Genomic DNA, 20,066 nt, shown 5'->3' with positions numbered 1-20,066 from the left:
GATGTGAAATGAGCATTATGGCTGCCAGAGAGCAAGCTTACTAGAGAAAAGTAGTAATGTTTCCAGGAAGTATTGGGGGTGGTTGATAATCAACTGATCAGAATGACTTTTCTCTGCTCATCTGTTTGGAGCAGGCACAGAGAAGGCCAATGATTGGGTTCCTCTGTTGAAACAGCGTTCATGCTCACTTATGGACTCAGTCCTCAACTTACTTAAAGACTCAGCAACATGTAACAAAATTGACACCATCTCCTTTCATGGGCTTCTAGGACCCACACCTACTAGTTTTCCTCTTTCTTTTGCGGCCAGCACTTCTCAGGTTCCTTTGATAGCATATTCACCTCTACCCAATTACCTTTAAATGCTGATGGGTGAGTGTGGGGAAGAGCATGAAAAAGATGAAACATGGTGCCTGCCTTCCTGATCCTTACATTTTATCGGGAAAAACAGAGAATCAACGAGCAAAATTAAATACATCATTTAATTTCAGCTGTGATCAGGGCCACCAAGAAGTGCGTAAGGCATTAGGAAGGTACAGCAAGAAGTCCTGACTTGGTCTGATATTCTTTTTACATGAGATTTACCAACACAGCACTTTGCAGGGAGCAGAGATCCAATAACTTCGTGATGAGTATATAAAAGGTCAAAGAGAGAAAAATAATAACTTCGTAGTTTGGAGTTGCTCTAATCGTATGAGAATTCCTTTTTTTTCTTTTAAAGAATTCAAATTTTTTTTCAAGTGGCAAGAAACAGTTGACCTGGGAAAGCTGTATCCTTTGGGAAGAAAAACCAGCCATGTTAACAAAGGAAAAGGAATGGCTGCCTCCCAGCAAAATCCGTGATAAAAATCAGTGTTGACATGAATAAATCTCAGTTCATTAGAAGAGAGGTATATTTAAGGAGGGAAAAAATCACCTATTTATAACATGCAAAGGATTTTGGTAATCTTTCATCCAATAGTAGGAGATACAAAGATATATAGGACACAGTTGCTTCCTTCAAGGAGCTCATCGTTTAGTGACAGGAGCAACAATATAAAGGCAGCCATAGATGCAAAGAAATATGACAATATGACTCTAGGCTTAGAGTGGAATTTTTCAAGAATAATTAAATGCACCTGAGACACCAGCCTTCACTCTCGCATTTTCAGTAGCTTGGGAAGAGAGATTATGTATGAAGAAACAAGAGAACTAAGAATATTAAATGCATATGCCCCAGGCCAAGATGGGAGCCTGTGCCAAGTGGGTTCCTGGGAAGCAGTCCCTGAGGCAGAGATGAACATGCAGCTCTCTTGGGGGAGTGCTCTCAGGATCAATACATGTGGAGAGGACGGGGAGAAAGCAGCATTGTGCAGGATTGTGATGCAGGCCTGGAGACCCCTAGACTGACTGTATGAGAGCTTCTCAAGCTGGAGTTGCCCCTAGTTGAGGTGAGAGGAGGCACCCATAGCCCTGCACTGACCAATCATAGTTTGCAGGCTGCCTTTGGGAAGGGAGAGTGATATTGGGCAAAGAGACTTCTCAGTCAAGGCACTCCCTGAAGAAGGTTAACACTGAGATGTGTCTCCTGGCAGCTGGAGAAATAAGGTCTTCGATCGTGAAGGGAAATCAGGAGAGTACACCACAGTGCCCAGGCCCACCGTGGCGCTTTCATCCCGTTTGTTACCCTACAGCCTTCTAATACGATCTGTGGAGTGACATGCGGCCCATCTAGAGAAGAGACAGCGCTTGTGTCTGGGTGCATGGAAGTACAAATTCTTATATTTTAGTTAAAACCAAATTTCAATGACAGATGAACTTACTTGTTAGAAGAATATAGGCAGGCACCTGTTGCAAACATTTGACTGCAAGTTTCCTCTTGATTAACCTTAAGAATTGGCCCAGGGGCGCCTGGGTGGCTCAGTCAGTTAATCATCTGCCTTCGGCTCAGGTCATAGTCTCAGGGTCCTGGGATTGAGCCCCGCGTTGGGTTCCCTGCTCAGTGTGGAGTCTGCTTCTCCCTCTGCCCCTCCCCCCGACTCGTGAGCTCCCTCTATCTCTCTCAAATAAATAAATAAAATCTTTAAAAAAAAAAAAAAAGAAGAAGAAGAAGAATTGGCACAGATAATTCCAAACCAAGGGAAATCTAACAAAACTGGGCTGTATAATTTGCAGCAGAGACAGGATCACCTGCAAGCCTCTCATCTCAACTGTTTAATGTACAGAATTCAAGCAGGTTACCGCAAAAAGCTGTGTTTACACAGTTCAATCTATGTCCTATTGAAAGGGCAGGACCAGGGCATCTGGGTGGCTCAGTCAGTTAAGCGTCTGCCTCTGGCTCAGGTCCTGATAATGGGGTCCTGGGATTGAGCCCCATGTCCACTCCCTGCTCAGCAAGGAGTCTGCTTCTCCTTCTCGCTCTACCCCTCTCCCTCCCTGCCCCTCTCCCCCACTCCTGCTCGCACTCTCTCTCTCAAATAAATAAATAAAATCTTAAAAAAAAAAAAGAAAGAAAGAAAGGGCAGGACCAACTCTTGGCAAAAATGGGAATGAGATCAATTGAAGTGTCCTCCAGACCTTTTCTTATCATGATATGGCTGTGAACTGAAGGCTTATAATTAGGATTTATTATTGACTCTTTCCTTATGGCAGGAGATGAAAGGCAGTTACCCAATCCCAGATCTCTCTTCCTGACATCCTCCCCCGATTTCCCCCTCTGACATTTTCTACCAACATCTCTCCCTTTCTGACATCTTACTATCTTCTAGTAGTAAAGAGCTACTCAGACTTGCACTCCTTGGGAAATGCTTTAATTTTTTTCTTCCAAGTCAGTGTTTCCCAGGGTTTGCTTTGTAAACCACCTGCATTAGAATCAAGAATATGTTTAAAATGCAGTTTCCTGGATCCTACCCCAGACCTACTAACTCAGTCTCTGGGACTAAGAACAAGGAATCTGCATTTTCTTTACAAGCTGGCTAAATGATTTTTATGCACAATGAAATTGTAAACAGTCCCCTGCCCCGCTCTTATGGCCTCAACTGTCTTCGCCAGATGAACAGGGCTGAGCTCATGTCTGTTAACATTTACTGTGTTGTCCATCTCAGGGATGGTCTAGCATTTTAACTGAAGACAATCTCTAAGGACTCGTTCTCAATGGGGAAATTTCAGACACGAGAGCAAGATGATTACTGAAATATTCCTTCCCCCTTTCTTTTCCTTTCCTTCAGTTTTACTTGGTGATAGCTTTATTTTCTGCCCTCCTTCAATCTTGGATCCATTTATAAATACATGTAGCAGTCAGAAAACTATATAGACAACTTTAGATTTATATGTGGTTTAATAACTTCTGGTTAACTAACTCAATTCTGGGGAAAGCATGTTGTGATCAGACATGAAAACAAATTTCTACATTCCCAAGGGAACCATCTAAGTATTATGGGGGAAAGAAACAAAAAAGATTTCATTGTCAAGTAAGTTTGAAGTACAACCAAATTAAAATTGAGCTGTTTCTTTACCACAGACCTTCTCAGAGCCTTTACTATGCTCTTGTACATTTTGAATTTACCAGAGGAGGTTATTTATGCATTATGTCCCAGCTCCTCTTGGAGAGCTCGTGAAGTTGTCTTACTCTGTAGATTACACTTTGGGAAATACTATTCTAGATTTTAGCAAATTGCCTGTCCATCAGTTATACTCATGATATAGCATGTTTCACATTTTCTACATTCTGAAATTCTTTGGCTGAGTTTGATCTCAGGTAATTACTGTGGCTTCTTAGTTCTCCTTGGGGTTTGATTTAAAATTTTAGCAAAATCACCCGAACTAGGTCTTTATTTTCTGTTATTTCAGTAAACTTCAAATTTCAGATCCACATTTTGACTTCATTAAATTTACTTTTAAGCATACTATGCAATGTTTTACAAGTACATTTTGCTTCTTTTCCTTTGGGTTGAAAGAACTTTATCTTAAACTGAATATCAGTGTTCCTGTTCTCAGTGTTTATTTAAAAACTTGTCTTCATCATAAACTCATATTTCAACTGTATCCCTTTTATTCCGCCTAGCATTTTGGTATTTGGGGGTAAAAAGCTTTTTGAAACAACATTTGCATGTGTCTCAAATAAACATTTAAATTCACACAGCTTTCAGTTTTTAGAGAACTCATGCTATTTTCACAAATACTTCTTGTCTGTTTCCTTCTTTTAAAAATGCCTTCTCTTATTTTCCCAGAAAGCATTGGACCTTCTTTATTGATAATTTCTTGAATTTCCTTTAAATCTTGAAAGAGTTGAACCATAAAGTACCAGTGGGATAACAATGCATATTTCATCATAAAGACCTAATCAAGATTCAATAAGGCACTGAAGTTTTAAAGGTTGAAATTGGAATCATTCCATTCAAATTCATCTTAGAAATGCATTGTTGTATAGATAAAGTAAGATTATAGTTCATGTTTTAATGGACTTTGTTTTCAGCGTCCGCAGAGGTGGGTTGTGATGCCATCTGGGAGAAGGATCTCAATTCACACATTTGCTACCAATTCAACCTGCTTTCCTCTCTTTCCTGGAATGAGGCACATTATTCATGCCAGATGCAAGGAGGAGCTTTACTAAGTATTGCAGATGAGAACGAAGAAAATTTCATAAAGAGTAAGTAGGTGGATGACACACACCGATATTAATGCAATTAAAATGACTGTTAACAGTTATGTCCAGGTATGCAAAAATATATTCTGAAAAAAAAGTCCCTTAGAAAATGTTTTATTTTATAAGTACAGTGCCAACTCACACCCAGAATTGTGACCTGTCCCCTGGGCCATACCATTTGGCACCCGGGCATTTCTTCTTTATTTTCTCTCCCTGGGAGAAGAGAAGTTGAGGCCTCAGCAAGGAACCCAGGACAATTTGCAACTCCAGCAGGTGGATCTGGGATACTTCCAAACTTAAATACAAATCCCTGCTCTGCTGGAGATCTTAGCTATTCAGCTTCCATTAATAAATAATTAAGTCATTTATTAATTAAACAAAATCTCACCTGTCAGTCAATATGCACAGATACATAGACCTTCTCATGGATGACGAAGAACTTAAAATTTGGTTGGAAAAGCAAAAGCACACACATGTTAACTAACAGGATAGGACAATAATATGTCAAAAGAGTTGTGCTAATGGACTGGGTCTTGGGTTTTACCCATCACCTAAACTATCCTCTTATTTCTCCTTTATAGATTAAATGTGTTTGTAGATGTGTACACACAGCTTTTTAAAAATTTTTAGAAACATTTGAAAGTATGGCAAAATTAGTCACTCATTAAAAGTTTCTGACACTTTTTTCAAATTTTGTTTCACATGTAGTACATATTTATTCTAGAATAATTTTTAAATTTCAAGTATACAGAAAGAAAAATATCCCATCATTCTACAATCCAGAGATAACCATGTTTTTCTAGAAAAAAACATATAAAGGCATACATACATATATAGTATGTATAAACAATAGTTTTGAATAAATGCATGAATGGCTAGGGGCAGGGACCACAGAACCCTCTGCTTGGGTTGGACTCCTTCCTCTACCACTTCCCAGCAGAGTGACCTAACCCGTCTGTGCCTCAAATTCCGCCCCCCCATCAAATGGAAATAATAACTGTGCTACTTGTTGGCAGTGTGGATTACATGTTATGATGCAGGCGAAGGCTTAGAAAAGGGCCTGGCACACATAACAAACATTCATTGTGTATTAACCATTTAACAACTATGCACACAGTTTGATAAGATGCTTATTTCATGTACCAGCATATAATGTACACCTATCCATGTCCATAAATATAGATCTGCATCATAATTTTTAATGGTTACATAGTATTATAGGTTAGGAATAATATATGTATCTAACCTCCTACTATTAGATAGTCCGATAGATAAAAAAATTATTTATTTTGTTTTTATTTATTTGTTGCTATCATAAATCATCCCTGCACTTACCTTTGGGCATAGATCCCCAATTATTCCTCTATAAGTTTGTGGAAGTATATTCACTGGGTGAAAGAGGAAGCACATTTTAAAGCTTTTGAAAGTCATTAATACCTTCCAGAAGGAATATAACAAATGCTTGAACAGCACAGTTTTGCCCCTTTCCCCACAGACATGCAAAAGTAGGAAATTATGATCAAAACTGATTTGAGTGAGTCATACTGCAGGAAATCACCAATTTCCAATATCTTTATTAGCCTGTAATGGTTTTTACAGAAAATTTTGCATTCCATGTATGAATTATAATTGTTATCTATCTTGACTGTCAGGATTTCTAGTAAGAAGGTTTAGACTTACTCATCAAACTTGAATAATGATGAAAGAAATAAGATATGTCAGAGACTTTGATTTAAATACCACAATTCTATAATTAGACTTCGGGGGATTGTTTAGGGAAACAGAAGTCTATTCATAAAGACAGAACCCTGTTCTGACCAAGGTATTTTTTAATAATGAGAATAGTCTAGTTTCTTTCTAATCACTGGTGAACATTAATTAACTATGATATAAGGAATTATCTAAGCTGTCACAAATGCCAAGAAATATCCAAAAGAATTTAGGTTTGAATTTATTATCACAGAATTGTGAGCCAATTTAGTTGTAAAGCTAGATAGATGTTTTTGTAACTTTAAACACAGATTATAAATTACGCAGTGATTTTTATGTGTATTGTTAAAACAACTGCACAGAGAGTATTCAAAACAACTCTAAGATAAGAATAATTATTATTTAAGTATTTTAACTAGGTTATTTGAAGATATCGCTTGACACTTGCACTGATATGAAATGTGAAAATTTCTCTATCTTGTCAATCCATCTTCCCTGTCACGTCCTGTCATCATGATACCCATTATATGATTTAATCAGATAGTGTTACTGAAAGGACTAATCGAATCGACATCAGAAAGAGACTCCATGTAAATGAGGCAGGATCTTGGAAGGGTGGGACCTGTGAATGGTATGCCATTTCTGTTTAGGGATTTCTGGGGTCTCAAAATTATAAAGCCCCCTTTCTTTCCTAAGTGGGATAGGTTCTTCCAGTTTTCCCCTATTGTACTGAAATGCTCAATCACAGAGAATGCTGCTGGCTTGTTATGTGAATACACTGATCTTTATAATCTGGGTGATCCTACAACCAATCATCCAAACTGAGACTCTTTTGAGAGTAAAAGAGGCTGCGATTAGTAATTATGCTGAAACTACCAGCATAAACTATAAGTTTTCCTGGCAAACTGGGACAGTCACCCTATCTATAAGTCTTAACTGTCAGGGCCTCGGTCTCGGGCAGGGCACCTGCAACTGGCTCAAAATATATTGGGTTCTGAAGCAGATGAACCATAAGAGGAAGAGAAAAATGCTCCCTTTTATAGGTTAAAAGATTAAATAGCGACATTTGAAAGTGTCACAAAACTAGTCACTTTCACTACGTTTCTGACACTTTTTTAAAAAATTTATTCTATAATAATTTGGGGGAATTTTAAAGGCAGTGCTTTTATTTTTTTAAAGCAAAATGATTCAAATATAATTGTAGACCATAATATACACTGTGTAGATTCTTTTGAAATTATTGTGGCTTTCTTTTTGGCATTGTATATGATCAGTTTTGGTGAGTCCATTCTCTCTTTGGGGAGCCATAATCCCCAAATCCAGAAACACTATTAACATTTTAATTTAGTAGGTTGCATTTTACCCTCAATGTTAGTAAAAATCTCTCTTTTAAATACTTAAAAAGCATCATTTAAACAGCTGTATAATATTTTTTATCCAGTCGGAAAAATAACCATCCCTTTATTTCCATTACATACTTCTCCCTGGTTGGCCTTCTACATTTTGGGCTGACTTTTATTTCTTATGTTTATTTCTCTTATTCTAGAATCACTTTTTAAAATTCATGTAACAAAAGAAAAACCAAAGAAAAATTTCCCCTAATCCTACAGTTCTGATAACCATGTTTTTCAGTACAAGCATGCCAATGTACATGTTTATACATAGCACCTATAACAAAAATGGGGTTTAATTAAAATGTGTGGAGCTGTGGCCCAGTGGTTTGGAGCAGGGGCCGTGGAGGCAGCCTGCCAGAAAGCCTTCTCCCAACCCAGGCTGAAGATGCAACAGAGTATGGCTCCAGCCTGCTATCCATCCCTCTGGATACTCTGGTCCCTTGGATTATGCTTCTCCTCTTGGTCAGACAACTCCTTCTGGCTCTCACACTGGACAGCCCCCTCCCTGCTTGCTTTAGCATACCTTCTTAAATTTGAGGACTTGCCTCCATTCACCAACAATACTTATCTGCTTTTCTCTTCCTTGCCAGATCCCTAAAGAAAAGCTTCTTTACATTGTTCAATTTTTTAACTGTGAAATACTTAAAAAATATTGAAATGTGCAGAAAATTTTATGGGCACATACATATACCCATTATACAGATTAACATCACTTCTTCCTGTTCCACCCTTGCTTGGAGCCTTCAAGCTAAGGCTGCCACCAGGCACACATGCACACAGAGCAAGGGAAGGAAGACAGAGGGGCCCTTTCTGGAGTGGCCTTCCTGGACACGTCCTCCTCTGCCGTCTAAAACCCTTAAGTGCATGAGCTCACACAGATCAGATGGTCTCAAATTTGCAACCATGCAGCCCTGGGAGGATTGGTGATCATTGAGAGGCAGCACTTCCGATGCTTAGATTAAGCACTTCAGGGCTGAAGAATTGCTGTTGGTGAGCCTTTAGGAGACTGCTGTGTTTCTCAAGATGGCAGAGGCTGACTTTGTTACTCTGAAGCATCAGAGTGGAGTTTAGTAGCACTTAAAACCCTTTGTCATGGACTAGAGTTCACTTAGACTGCATCCATCAGGAATAATAAAACAAGAAAGAAGTGTAACATTGTGGGAGGAGGTTGTTTGCGTGTGTTGACACTCCGTTTTTCTCTTCATTTCAGAGCACTTGGGCAGTGAAGCAGTGGAAATGTGGATAGGTCTGAATCAGCTGGATGAAAACGCTGGCTGGCAGTGGTCTGATAGAACACCGCTCAACTATCTGAACTGGAACCCAGGTACCTGCAGTGCTTCACGTGCCTTCATCGGGTGGCATGATCCCGCCCCCTTACACAACAGCTATTTCCCACGTACATATAAGTCGTGTTATTTCAAAGGGGTTTATAATCATCTTTAAGCTTGCCTCAACTCCCATAAGCCTAGCTTTTCCAGACAAGAAAATGGAGATCAAGAAGGTAAGCTATTTAGCCAAGGTTGCAGGAGAACTGGGTTGGAGCCAAGACTCCCGTCAGCTGTTCTAAAAATAGCAACAAATGGCAAAATATTTCCTTAAAATAATAAAATCAGCTATTGTTATCTTTGGGAACTCATTTCATTGTCATGTATGGACTTCAACTGCAAAACCATAGATATAATATGACATCTTATAGGGTTTGCCATACATGCCAAAGAGAAGGGCTATCTCCTTGATGCTAAAAACTACATTTATATATATCAAATATATCATACTTGAATAAATAAAATGACATCAATATATATTAAACTGATTTTGCCTCTGACATTAAACACCCACACACACTGTATTTTCAGAAATAGATTTTGAGCCATTTGTTGAATATCAGTGTGGAACATTTAATTCATTTATGCCAAATGCCTGGAGGAGTCGGGATTGTGAATCCGCCTTGCCTTATATATGTAAAAAATATCTAAACCACACTGATCAAGAAGAGATTGGTAAGTGTTTTTACTTTAAGTTGTTTTTATGAGTTGCTTACTTGTCCTCTCAATATATTCAAATTCCTTTACATTTTTGCTAATAATTCATAATTTAAGGCTAGTTTTTATATCTATATGAATAAATATATGTAAGTAGATAACATCTGTTATTCCAAAGGCACCATGAATTTAACAAATGCATTTGTTAGTTTTTACTAAATTTTTTTTAAAAACCAAAGCAGAATAACCTAGGTGTTGAAAACATCGTCTGCTTCTTTTTTAAAAATTTGCATTCTTAGTTGTTCTGCATGAGATAGACAAGATATGCTTCCTTTTCTATTCTAGTTTTGAGTTTTATTTATGGTTACCTTAGAAATTAAATACAAATTAGAACATAGTTTTATAAAATTCTTTACTTCATTTATCTCCTATCACACTCTGTATCTCTCATTATCCTCCTTGAAATGACATACAAACTTTTATATGCAACAAAGACTTAAATACCACCTAATTACAATCTAATACCTGGAGCCCAATTATTTGTTTTTAAGGTCTATTGACTCTTTTTTAGTTTCTGTGGGAATTAATGTCTTAACTCAGAAAGTAGAAATAAAAATATAACCATATTTAAAGAATCATTACCAGCATAATTAAAAACAACTCCAGATTTAAAATAATAAGCTGAATTATTATTTTTAAATATTACTCCTTACAACCAGACTTGAACTTTCATTTTCCTTTAAGTGGCTAAGCCTAAGGGTATGGTAGAATAGGGGGAAGAAGAAGCATTGTGCCATTTTTTTAATGTGGAGATTTTTTTTCATTATGTCGAGAACGTTCTATCGCTGTTCCTTTCCATCTCTTCCTTCTTCTCTTGTCCATTTCTTCCTTTCTTCCTTGTTTCTTTCTTATGCTTTCCTGCCATCCTTTTTTTCTTCTGTTTTATTTACTCTCTGGATCTACCATTTGAGGTCCAAAGACCACAAATGAGGGTAATTAAGTTGTTAGTTTGGATTATTTGCTGTTGCTTCAGGTTTAACAAATTCTTTTGATGATCTAGTCCAATGTCTTCAAACTGTGTTTTCAGGATCTCTGGGTTCTTGGCTTGGCTCCACCTTTGGTTCAATCAGAGAAGTTCCTCTTTTACTTTTTTCTTACCCGTAGAGTGAAGTTTAAAGGTTCCACTTTTAAAAGGGTTTCCATGACTATATTATTTAGTTTAAAACCACTGGAAAAGATGATACCTAAATGTTCTAACATTCTTGGACTGTGATTCTAATTGCTGTCAGCATCCCAGAGCAATTTTAAAACAATGTCTCATTTCCCAAATAGCCCTGGAGTTGTGTCTAACTAAATTAGTGCTTAAAGTAGGCACTCCGTGTGGTTAACAAAATAAAGTAAAAATGCTAATTACCAGATTGAGGACAAGCTCCCAGAAAGGGAGAGCCCAAATTTGACATACACACCACCTCCTTCCCTTCCAGTGCCAAAGCATCATGGCGCTATTTTCCTGTAAGTCTAACCCAGTGTCCATATGAACCCAGAGGGACAACACAGACACTCAGACTGACCTAAAAGTGAAAGCTATTTGTCATCTCTGCTCTGGAGGAAGTAACCAGAATTTCAAGCTTTTTTTCAGCTGAGGATAAATATCTACCCCCACCCACATACTGTACATAAAATCTTGGGAATGCCATTTAAACTGTTTTTCATAATACTCCTTTTCCAATGTTAAAAGATTTTTTTAAATGCAGAACTCTAACTGCTGAATTTTATATCTAGCCCTAACTCTTCACTTGGGTTGTATGACCTTTACCAAGTCTCCTTACCTCTTTGTGCCTTAGCTCATCTGTAAAATGAGTCACTGGGATCCATTAGATCCTAGATCTAGATCTAGCTCATATGTTGAATCCTTCTCAGTTCTGAAGATCTAGATGGTTTATATGTTATTGTTTCATATGTCTCTGTTTTTCAAATTTTTAAAGTAATCATATGTTGATCACAATTTATATTAAGGCTAATAAGTAACATTTTAAAAATTGTGGAAAATGACATTGTTTTTTGTTGGTTTAAAAAGAAAAAGGTGCTTGGAAATATTATGCTACCCACTGTGAGCCTGGCTGGAATCCCCACAGTCGTAACTGCTATAAACTTCAGAAAGAAAAAAAGACCTGGAAGGAAGCTTTGCATTCTTGCCAGTCTGATAACAGTACATTGATAAACATTGCTTCATTAGCAGATGTGGAGTTTCTTGTAACCCTCCTTGGAGATGGTAAGTGCCAAATGTCTCTGATTTAAGAGGTATGAAATATAATGTAGTCACTATCTTTATTAGTGGAGTTGAAAAGAAGTTAAGCTATTTAAAAATGATTATGGCACATATATCTCAAGTTTCTAAATAATATTCAGGAGTGCAAATTCATTGGATTTTTATAAAATATATGCTCAGAAATTTTGTAACACCTTACATATACCAGATACATTAGATGTTGGTTTTTTTTCTTTTTTTAAGGGCGAAGGTCATTTCCAGAAACTTTTAATAAGAGAACTTAAACCTGCAATTTAGCCTTATGGCCACTACATAGCAGTAGTATGCTGTGGTCATGTAATCTAAGCAATAATGGAATTTCTGAGATAAATAATCGGATTTTAATAACTTTAGCCAGTGAAAATTTATTCAGTTTGGTGGTTTGCAAGCTGTGTGCCACGTTCAGAAATTCTGAGCTCCTAAGCCTCCACCCACCTTTTGTCCATCAGAGCAGGTCTCCCCCTATGTCATATATTTGACATAGAATTCTGTTGAAAAAACATTGAAATCACCAAGTTAGAGTAAAAATTTTTTTAATGAAAAAAAAAAATCTCCAGAGTCTACTCTGGTGACCTTTTGAAAGTTAGGTTTTAGTTTAGAGTGAAAACAAAAATCCTTCTCTGTCACTTTTCTCACCTCCTGCATTTGAGATTAAAAGGATCCTGTGGCTGCCTCTGTCTCCATAGGGGCACTTGAACATTTCTCTCAGCCTCCTAGGGTCTTTTCACCTTACCTGGGCTGTCAAACTTTATTTACTTTTCTAGCAGCCCCATTGCTCCCATTTTAATGCTTCTAAGAGTTTCTGCTCCTTTTTTCTCATGGCAAAAAAAAAAAAAAGGGCAAGAAAAAATATATTGTAAAGGGTTTTTTTTAAAGTGCCCTTTTCCTAATCCAGTTGACCTTCCTATTTTTCCTTCCTCTAAGCAGAGGCAAAACTATACTGTTCAAATCTACTTTTCATATAGTAGCAGGAACTAATTAGAGTCCCAGCAATCTGACTTGCTTTTAAGCTTTGTCCTTGCATTGGCTTGAGATCACACTCTGTCCCACTTCCAAGGTCTGTGTTGAGCAGATGGGGTAGTATAGGGGAAAAAGATCTAAGTAGATATTTTATACCAAGAGTTAAACAGGTTTTATTGCGTGAAGGAATAAAGAAGAAATCATTTGTAACAGGCCCAGTGCATTATATCCTTTGCATATAATAGGATTCCTGTAATTTACATTTATCTCTTACAGAAAATGCATCAGAAACATGGATTGGTTTGAGCAGCAATAAAATTCCAGTTTCCTTTGAATGGTCTAATGGCTCCTCAGTCACCTTTACTAATTGGCACACACTTGAGCCCCAAATTTTTCCAAATAGAAGCCAGCAATGTGTCTCAGCAGAGCAATCTGTAAGTTGATTTGTTTGTTTAATGCTCACTTTGCTGGACTTGTATTGAGGACCACGTGCATCAGGGACTTGGGCTGTGGCAGAGACCAAGACGGACACAGTCCCTGCTCTTCCTGGGGCGTCCATGCTAGGCAGTAAACACGTGCACACAGGAAAAACATGGTAATTATAGTTGTGATGATAACTTTGAGGAAATAGGTGACCTGATGCTGAAAAACTTGGGTTGGGGCTGCTACTTCGGACAGGACAGTCAGGAAAGACTCTCTGAGGGGGTGACGTTTAAGCTGGGACTTAGGAAAAAAAAAAAAAACTCTTGAGACGCAGGGGAAGAACATTCTAGACAGGGGACAACAGCTAGTATAAAAGTCCAAAGGAAGGCTAAGGTTTGCCATGTTTAATAATCAAAAAGAAGACCAGTGTGGCTTGAAAGTAGAACTGATGAGGGGATTATAGGAGAGAGGGCAGGAGGAATTGAAAAATGTGAGGCTTATAGCCCTGGTATAGAATGACAAAAGGGGGCTTCAAGGAGACGAAGGGCATGGTTTGATTTACATTTTAAAAAGTAACTGTGGCTGCTACCTAGAGAATAGATAAGAGAGAGGAAAAATGGAAGGAGAGAAACCAGTTTGGAGGCTACTCCAGTGTTGAATTGGGGTAGTGAATATAGAAACAAGCAGATAAATTCAAAGATCCTTTGTAGGATAGAAATTGTTGCTAGATTAGATGTGGGGTGAGCACAGGGTAGGTGTTTGGCTTGAGCAACCTCTGTGTTTGTGGATGATGGTGTCATTGACCTCTATGGTGAAGATGTGAGGAGAAGATCTGAAGTGTCAGGAAATTACTCTAGAGACTGATGGCTTTTACGCTCCATTATCCTATTAACATAAAAGGATTTCTACAATGTGTGTAACCCCATTGAAAACTGTGACTCAGTGGAAAATCTTGTTCTTTTCCTTACGTGTATGTAATGGTCCCAGTGGTCTTAACATCACATTTATCTCTATGCTCTAGTCTTTCATATATCTAAAGCATCTGATTAGATTACACAAAATTAGTTTAATCCCAAGTCATTTGGCGCATTTATTATACCTTAGACTAGACTTAATCTCTTTGATCAGATAGCTACTAAACTCACTGGTTGAGTTGTAAATCATTAGGATTTGGTAGGCATTCTCACTCTTATCACCAGGATACCATGTTAAGTGCAGTTTATTAAATGTTACTTAAGTAGCTTGACAAAGTAACTGTGCCATCCAAACTTAGAAAATTTCTAAGCACTTACTTTTATGGCGCCTCACTTTCATTGTATTATCTTTGAGGCTGTCATAGATATGCTCAGTTACAATTTAAATGCTAAGGTAGTTCTCAAGTCACATTTGAAGGGGGATAAACAATGACCTCTCTAAATGTTTGTCTTGGGTCTAACTGTGGAAAGCCATCACCGTTTATTCTACAATATTTGATGCTTTATTGGTTCATTGGTTTTGAGATAATTAAGATGACCTTCATTTCCTACTGACACTCTCCTTTTTCATTTGACAGACACCGGTATTTCACTTAGCATGTCCACAGAACAGGAGCCAACATTTGGACAGGAAAATTATATTTAAGAGAGTAAGGACAGGTATTAATATTACAGGATGTGTCAGAACAATGCTGATTTTTGTGTCCCCCTTTCTGGAAGCTCAGTAGCTCCTTAAATAGTGGATGCGTAAAAAGTAACATTTATTCCCATGAAGTAGAGCTCAATATGAATATAATTATTATAATTAACAAGTTACCTAAGCATGGTTGATGCCTAATTTGAATATGAGAGCCTAGGAAAATGTTCATTCATTCATCCATCCATCCAATTATTATTAAGCAACTACAGTATGCCTGACACTATCCTTTAACGGGGTGGTTTGCTGGAAGACTCCAGGGGGGAGGGCTCCAGAGCTGCTCTTACAGATGAAGGTGTCAGCCTCCTATACAGTATTCATATTCCCCTAAAACCCTGCTTGCCTGAGATACCACTTAAAATTTGAATTGTGAGCCTTTTGGCCTAAAGGTCTGATTTGTGTTAAAATAACAAATCCTTTGGGAGGATAAAATTTTAATCTGTTAGCAGTTATTGTATTTCATTATTAATGTAGGATATTAGAGCAGCCGTCTGTAGAACTAGAAGACGTGAAAGTATCCGCCTGTCATATAAAGAAGAAATGGAGTGGGGCTTTGGAAAATTAGTAATAAAGAAGGACATTGTGGCTTGAACACAAAGTCCAGCTATTATAATGTTATCTAGGGTAACTCATGGTAGCTTCCAGGCATTCCCCCAGTATCAGGTTTATGCATGTAAGTAGCAAAGCATTCGATTTTACACTTAGAAGTGATTAAAGAGAGGAAGCAGCATTCTGACTTGGTCACAGGGATAGTTTCATCCAAGTGGCTCTCAAAGTGTGGCCCCCAGACCAACAGCATCAACATCAATTGAAACCTTGTAAGAAATGCAGATTCTCAGGTCCTACCTGACCTATTAAATAAGACACAGTGATCATGAGGACCAGTCATCTGTGCTTTCGTAACCCTTCCAGATAATTCTGATGCACAGTAAAGATTGAGAATCACCGCTCTAACCCATCCTTTTAAAGGAAAAATTGAGAGCAGCTAATGTAAATCCAGGCTGAGTCTGATATTAAATCCTAGTTCCAAATTTTACTGACTGTAAGACCTTATGCAAATATTAAACCTAACCTTTCAAATGGGAGTAATAATGCCTACCGCACAGCAACGTTGAGATTATACATGACAATCACCCAACATTAGGCCTAGCACACTATCAAGAAACATTAGTGGCCCCTCCTCTCCTGCCCACCAATCTGGGATTGCGTGTCTTAGAATTGTTGAGAGTCTGGAGGAAGCGGGGCCTCCCACTCCCATGTAGAGAGAATATCAACCCTTCTAAGGACCACACAAAGTCCTGACTCATATACTCCATCCTGAAACACTTATTATTAATCATACTTTTATTCAAAATAATTGATGTTGCCTATCAGCATCAATAATGAAGTGTATTCATTCATCCTTGTAACATTTTTCCACTTAGGAGGGACACTGGAAAGTTAAAAATTGTGAAGAAACACTTTTTTACATTTGTAAGAAAGCAGGCCATGTCCTTTCTGACACTGAATCAGGCTGTCGAGAGGTAAGTGCTATTAACATTGTGTTTAGTGTAGTGACTTCATAACTAGAATAATTTATGCAACAGCAATTTTAAAGTGAATCTCTCTCCCTCTCACACCTGCCTTTGCTCCCTCCTCCCTCTTTCCCCTCCCTCCTTATCTCTCTTCCTTCTTTCTTTCCTTCCCTCTTTTTTTTCTGACCTTGGGCTGCTTTTAGCAAACCAAGCAATTATCAGCTAGGGGCATATGAAGGATTTACAGCTCTGAGAAGGATCGTTGCTTCTTTGACCTAAACTACTTTTCTTTTGAAATTAGAAACATAAATGATCCTATTATACCATCTGTACAAACAATGACTGCTGTGTGATGCCCTGTCTCACAGGTGAAGACCGGCAGAGTGAAAAGAAACGCATTCCTTTGATGGAGAGTGAACTTTTGCACTCAAGAGTCCTGACTTCCTTTTCACTATTCTTAAACTTAAATCTTTGAATAGAATACTGGCAAGAAGTGCATGTTTGCAATATATTTATTATTTGGGAAAGAGATAATAAAAAATACTTTCATATTTTAAGTAATAAACGATTTTTGGTACTTAACATACTTATTTTCAATACTTAAAGTAATAAAAGATACATAATACTTCAGGTTTAAAAGTCAAAGGTAGACAGTTATGTTTTAAATTTCTTCAAATACATTCAATATCCTGCAGTAAAGTTCTCAACACATGCATTCTCTCTCTCTTTCTCCCTCTCTTTCTTTCTCATCCCCGCCCCCCCCCACACACTAAAGAATTTGGGTTTAAATATTGGAGATTTGTATGCATCTCAAAAATTTCCCAAACCTGGCTTTTTATGCAATTCTTTATTTTTCTTCTAATCCAGTTATTTATGTTTCAATGAAGTGATGACCCATCTCTCCAAGAAACTGCAATTTATTCATTAGTCAGTGTGTAAACATATGAATTACTCTTCATCCTCTAGGTCAATAATACCTATGCCATAGCTAACATGCTACCAAACATTATATCTAATGACTACAGTTCCTGAATTACTTAGAGCTGATTACTGATCTAATCCCTATCTGACGAGAAATATTGAAAAAAAAAAAGTATGTCTTACTGTGGTTTTCAAGGCAACTCAACATGTTGTATTTGTGTTGAAAAGGAAATTAACTCCTTACACAGCAGAAATAGAACTGATGTTCTATTCAAACTTTTGTACACTGCTTCCCTTTTCTGGCTAGCATTACCAGTATTTAAAGTTCAGAGTAAATTTGGAGTTCAGAGCCAGTTCTCTAACTTTGTGATGAAAGTCCCATTAATTTCTTTATGTATCAATCCATGAATATGGTTTCAAAAGTTTCCTTCCCTTTAGCCAACTGCTTCAGTGCACTTCTCTAAACAGTTTGTACATGCAAAATCAACTTATAAAATATTTCTCACAGGGGCGCCTGGGTTGCTCAGTCGTTAAGCGTCTGCCTTTGGCTCAGGTTATAATCCCAGGGTCCTGGGATCGAGCCCCACGTTGGGCTCTCTGCTCAGCAAGGAGTCTGCTTCTCCCTCTCCCTCCTCCTGCCACTACCACTGCTTGTGCTCTCTCTGTCAAATAAATGAATAAAACATTAAAACAAAACAAAACAAAAAATAAAATATTTCTCCCACAGCACACAAAAATAAACTCAAAATGGATTAAAGACCTAAATGTGAGACCCAGAACCTTTAAATCCTAGAAGAGAAAAAGGTAGTAATTTCTCTCACATTGGCAGTAGAAACATTTTTCTAGATATGTCTCCTAAAGCAAAGGAAACAAAATTAGAAATAAACTATTAGGACTACAGCAAAATAAAAACCTTTTGCACAGTGAAAGAAACTATCAATAAAACAAAAAGGCAACCTACTGAGTGGGAGAAGATATTTGCAAATGGTATATCCAATAAGAAGTTAATATGCAAGAACCTCAAAAGTCAACACCTAAAAAATCCCCAAATAATCCAATTAAAAATGGACAGAGGACCTCAATAGACATTTTTCCAAAGAGGACATACAGATGGCCACCAAACACATGAAAAGATCCTCAACATCAGTCATCATCAGGGACATGCAAATCAAAACCACAATGAGATATCACCTTACACCTGTCAGAATCTCTAAAATCAACAACACAAGAAATAGTAAGTGTTGGTGAAGATGTGGAAAAAAAGGAATCTTTATGCACTCATGCACTGTTGGTGGGAATGTAAACTGGCACAGCCACTTGGAAGACAGTATGGAGGTTCCTCAAAAATTAAAAATAGAAATACCATGTGATCCAATAATTCCATTACTGGGTATTTACCCAAAGAAAGCAAAAATATTAACTTGAAAGGATATATGCACCTCTATGTTTATTGCAACATTATTTACAATAGCCAAGATATGGAAGCAACCTGAGTGTCTATTAATAGATGAATGGATAAGGAAGATGTGGTGTATGCATACACACCCCCAACACACACAGAGAGGAATATTACACAACCATAAAAAAGGATGAGATTGTGTCATTTGCACTAACATGAAAAGGACCTACAGAGTATAATGCTAAGTGAAATAAATCTGAGAAAGGCAAATACCATATGATTTCACTTATATGTGGAATCTAAAAAAACAAATGAATAAACAAACAAAAAGCAGAATCAGACCTATGAATATATAGAACAAACTAGATGGTTGCCTGCGGGGGGGCGGGGCGGTGTTGGGCAAAATGAGTGAAGGTTAGTGGGAAATACAGCCTTCCAGTTATGGAATGAATAAGTCACAGGAATGAAAGGCACTACATAAGGTGGGGGGGGGGGGGGATTTTTTGATAATTTCAAAGCAAAAAAAAAAAAAGACTTTTTTCCCTCTGAGTTAGTTTTTTGGGATTGTATAATACGAGCAATTGTTTCAGTACTGTCATCATCATCATTTAAAATGAAATGGCGCCTCATGTACAAAAGATATTCACAGATACAGTCAATTATTCTTCCCACTTTCATTGTATGGACAAAGGCTTATAGTAAAGAGTCTTTGTTTTTCTGGTTATTACTATGCCACATCCCTCCCCCTGCCACTTTTCTTGAGCCTGTTCAGTTCTCGGATTTTTTATTTTACTAAGCAGCCTGTGATCTGAAAACTACTAATGAAGAAGGAATACTTTGTTAGAAAGGTCAAATTGTCAGCCTTCCTCCGCCTGTCCTTCCAGATAGAAAAGCAGTCTAACCTCCCACCCCATCTAGAGTGATCCAGGGGTTTCTGGCTGGAGCTGTCAATTACTCACATAGATAAGATTATGGGGGAGAGGTTAAGGGAGTGAGTTCAGAGCACATCCTGGATGGCTGGATGTGGAACTCCTGTGATCCACACCTCATTTAATAATATGTTTTGAACTAAAATTGCTGAGTTCTAAAATAAGGTTTTCTTTAATTTACTGCAAGACTGAGACCTTTTATAAGAAATATAGCAGAAATCATTTTATATCT

The 20,066-nt window shown here is 37.7% G+C and overlaps 1 protein-coding gene across 2 annotated transcripts in view; it reads left to right on the top strand.

Annotated features, from left to right (window-relative positions):
- Positions 1-20,066, top strand: part of PLA2R1 (phospholipase A2 receptor 1) — a 115,497-nt gene that overhangs the window by 31,385 nt on the left and 64,046 nt on the right. For both annotated transcript variants that reach the window (XM_078070878.1, XM_036070995.2), the window contains exons 4-9: positions 4,453-4,626; positions 8,938-9,051; positions 9,584-9,727; positions 11,787-11,981; positions 13,254-13,411; positions 16,496-16,594. In XM_078070878.1, the coding sequence (XP_077927004.1) occupies positions 4,453-4,626; positions 8,938-9,051; positions 9,584-9,727; positions 11,787-11,981; positions 13,254-13,411; positions 16,496-16,594 (884 nt within the window). The remainder of the gene's footprint in view (positions 1-4,452; positions 4,627-8,937; positions 9,052-9,583; positions 9,728-11,786; positions 11,982-13,253; positions 13,412-16,495; positions 16,595-20,066) is intronic.

This window comes from Halichoerus grypus, chromosome 4 (genome assembly GCF_964656455.1).
Source record: "Halichoerus grypus chromosome 4, mHalGry1.hap1.1, whole genome shotgun sequence".
In the NCBI taxonomy this organism is placed as follows: domain Eukaryota; kingdom Metazoa; phylum Chordata; class Mammalia; order Carnivora; family Phocidae; genus Halichoerus; species Halichoerus grypus.
Note: the sequence above shows the minus strand (reverse complement) of the source record. Positions and strands in the feature narration are given on the sequence as shown.